Raw genomic sequence first — 3,881 nt, forward strand, 5'->3', positions numbered from 1 at the left:
TATTGTGATATACTGCGAAATTATCTATCAATTTTGAGATTGCATTGCGACCTAAACCAGATCAATAAGTAGAAATATTGAGGGCGAAGTCTAGTTAAAGAGCTTGACATTAAGTCAACAAAATTGTTAAAGGACGAGGTTCACACCATATGATCCGAGCTAAGATAATCACTCTCTCACACCATGCAATACATTCTTCAGTGTGATAGTCAAGAAAATCTAGACGAACATCATAGTCAATACTCAATAGAAAGGGTTAAGAAAAGAATTCGAATAGAAAAGTAGTGAAAAAGACCATAATGACGACTTAATTAGTTAGACTGAAGACCGATATTATGTGGGAGTTCGACCTGGATAGCTTGACATTTTCAAAGCTTTTCTTACATGGAAGGAAAATGCTGACTACCTTAAATGTTACAATCTCTAAGAAGTGTGTCAATTGGGCAAACTAGCCCAAAAAATTCTCTAAATACCAACTTAAAAAATTCTGCAAGTGCTTGTGTGAAAGTAAATTTTTTGATGATTTTGTAGTTAAAAAGTGGAGAAAAATTATAAAGAAAAGTGAAAATTACTTTTTTGAGAAAATATCAGATTGAAAATGAGTGTAGAGGAACATTGATTTTCAAATACCCACTGTCCAATAAGGGCTAAATACCAAGTAGCCATTCACTTTCAGTTATTATAAATTTATCAGATGATAACACAATTGGACGATATTAACAAGAACCTAATAATCATTTCCACATTGCAATCAAGAGTAGACCTCTGAAAAGTAACATGATGCTAGAGAATCAACTTCTTAGGTGAACAAAGGGGAACTAAAACAGAATAAATTAGGTTTAAGATCTTAATTACGTCATAATTAATGCTAGGTCTTCCAGAAAGCAAACTTGTGCCAAAACATATTAATAATACAAAGTCTATTATATATATATTTTCTACTTATGATTAATTATCTCCAAATACACATAATCTGAGAAATCAATCATAGGGTGTAATACAGGCTTCTGATAGTAAGAACATTTCTAGGGTTTCCAGCTCTCACCAGTAGCAGCAGAAATGCAAATACAAAAATTTATTGAATAATCTGAAGCCCTAATTCCTCAAGAGTGCTGAACATATCTGAAGGTTACTGACTGAAGATCATCTCCATCATCTTGAAAGGGCCATTCTGTTTCGTTCGATTGCATTTCAAGTGAATCCATGCTACCAAATGAGGTATTTTCCTCAACGAGGGCTGAATTTTCATAATTCCCAACACGGTTCAGATCGTTCACGGTACAGTTTTCGTAACAGGATGCCATCTCTCTGATATTAGTACTGCTCGAGTTTACGTCTAATTGTGGCACCAGTCCTTGATTTTGAGAGGACTGGAACCAACTTTTAACATCTCGAGAAAAGGAATTGGTTCCGCAGTAGAATTTTTCATTAGGGTTACCATTTTTGGAGCTATTTAGGATGGATTGAGCTGCTTGTCCCCTGAGGGAAGCTAGTTGTGCTTGAAGATCGACAACCTGCAAAAAACAAGCAATTTTTTTTTCCTTTTTAAAAAGACACTAATATTAAGGACCAATAACAACAACTAGGGCTTGAGAAATCTTTTCTTATCCTCCCTATGTTGTCCTGTTTTCTTCTAATTTTTCCTATGAATAAACGAGATATATGGTCAAAGCCAAATCCCCACACAAGCACAGGATTCTTTATTAAAAGAAATAAGAATTAGGGTTGAAACAATTTAAGTTCATGAATAGAGGAAAAAACCTGCTGTTGGAGGGCAAAAATATGTGAAACGCAACCATAAATCGGATCTTGAACCCTAGCCTGAGCTTCATACGAGATCGTGACTGCAGCCTCACACCGATCACTCATAGGAAGGTGAGCAAGCAGTTTCGACACGTTACTGGCCCCAAAAACCTTGTGGATTGCTGCAAAATGAGCTGCACCTTGTTCATGGCTGAAATAAGGGGCAAAAACACATCCCCTCACACATTTTCTTCTCAAGAATTTGCAGGCACCACAAGGGGAACCAGAGCCTTTCATTGTTGATTAATTTACTGATCTTATTGAATTTTCAGAGACAATCTGTTCTTGATTGTTTAGTGCAAGTACTAATTACTCGCCGTGTATATAAACAGAAGAGGGGGAGGAAGGTGGATCATATTTAAATCTATATTTAATTATGTGAGGTTCCCTTGTTGGGCTACATATTTCATTATTTTTCATAAAAACTGTCTGTCCTAAATTTTGTTCTCTGATTAAGATTCCATTTAGTATTCTTAAAGGACAAAAGAGCCAATAAAAACCAAACCCTTTCTATTTGCTCTATGATTGAATTTTACTTTATTCATCTTTCCATTGTCAGAAATTTTACCAGATGGATTTCCTTTGTCAGATCGTTAGGGCTGACTTTCTGGGGATTTCTACCAGAAGATAAAATAATTTTGAAGCTCATTTTTCACATAGCTGTGTGTTTCGGTTCTGGTAATTTGGCCATATGGCTTGAGGGCTTTTCGTGTATAGACACGATTTTCATTCTTTGTCTTGATCCTAAACAAATTAAGAACACATGCAGTACATAATTTGCATTGATTGCCATCTGAATAAGACTTGAATAATACAAAAAAATCAATCAAAAAATGAACATTTGACTCATTCTATGTTTTGAGTGATGTGTTCCATCTTAAAGTATTAATCTTATTAAAAATCATTTTTCGAGCTTTTATACGATGTTTATTATTCTTATTTGTATTCGATACGGTATTTATTCCTTAATATGCCTTACAAGATAGTAGCTCGTATGAGTAGATCAATCTTAAAATTAGTTTGATCATTTGAGTCTTAATTGAATCGACTTGCTCATTTGAACTTCTTAAGCTATATATGACACCATATTATGATTTCAAATTTTATCTTATAAAGTCAATTTTGTGAAGAGAAGTAGCTTAAATCTTATACGTTGTTTATTATCCTTATCTTTATTTGATGTGGAATTAAACATGAACCAATATCATTTGATTCTATTAGAATTTTCTCCTTTTGTTAGAATCTTGATTTGACTCATTGTGTTTTTTCATAGCTAAGCGTTCAGCAGTAAAAATTTTCTTTACCATTTAAGAAACCTGATATTTACTATTTATGATGAGCTTTTGTGTTGCATTTATTTAACTATTATTAAATGGTACCTGTAATGTAAAAATTTACTATTTTTAAATTTTCATCGTTCAAGTATTCTTTCTTGGCAAATGAAGTGCAAAGACTTCCTCTACTCGAATTAACCGACCGATAAGAAGTTAATGGGCAGTTGTATATATATGTTGCCCAACATCTACTCGATCAAGTCTAATTGAAAAGAACTCTGAGCATATTCATTTTATTTTTATTCTCCAATATTGTTATTCTTATCCATTAACATAAATGCAGAAAAGAGGCAAATCAATCCCCACTTGTTGCACATTTACATAGGCTATTAGCATATATGGTTATAGGTTTCTCCTCACTTTTCATCTGAGTTTTATCATTTCGATGTCTTTTAAATAGACACAAACATCAATGCATACAATGATTCATGAATTATTCAGTAATAAGACAAGTTTTTAAACTAATTTACTTGCAAGAAAGTATATTTTGATAAGTGATTTTATGAAAAGTGGATTTTTTGGAAAAAATATGGTTAAAAGATAAGAAAACGTTGTAAACAACGTGAAAAAGTACTCTTTTTGAAGAATATATAATTGAAAATAAATAAATATAAAGATTTTACTATATAACTCATTCAAGAACGAGTCTCTAATGGCGAGAACAATATCATGAATCTCTTATGTTTAATGATCTTGCGATCCTTTTATGTTCAATTTTATGAAATTAAGTTTTGTCCTTCAATT

The 3,881-nt window shown here is 32.6% G+C and overlaps 1 protein-coding gene across 1 annotated transcript; it reads right to left on the reverse strand.

Annotated features, from left to right (window-relative positions):
- Window positions 1-903: 903 nt before the first annotated feature.
- LOC111391937 (LOB domain-containing protein 29-like) lies at window positions 904-2,106 on the reverse strand. The gene is made up of 2 exons (XM_023017223.1): window positions 1,762-2,106; window positions 904-1,514 (listed from the first exon to the last, which is right to left on the reverse strand). Exons 1-2 carry the CDS (start codon window positions 2,038-2,040, stop codon window positions 1,104-1,106), a joined length of 690 nt encoding a protein of 229 aa, XP_022872991.1. The 5' UTR covers window positions 2,041-2,106; the 3' UTR covers window positions 904-1,103.
- Between the last annotated feature and the right edge of the window lie 1,775 nt (window positions 2,107-3,881).

The sequence above is a fragment of the Olea europaea genome, unplaced genomic scaffold, assembly GCF_002742605.1.
Source record: "Olea europaea var. sylvestris unplaced genomic scaffold, O_europaea_v1 scaffold858, whole genome shotgun sequence".
NCBI lineage: Eukaryota > Viridiplantae > Streptophyta > Magnoliopsida > Lamiales > Oleaceae > Olea > Olea europaea.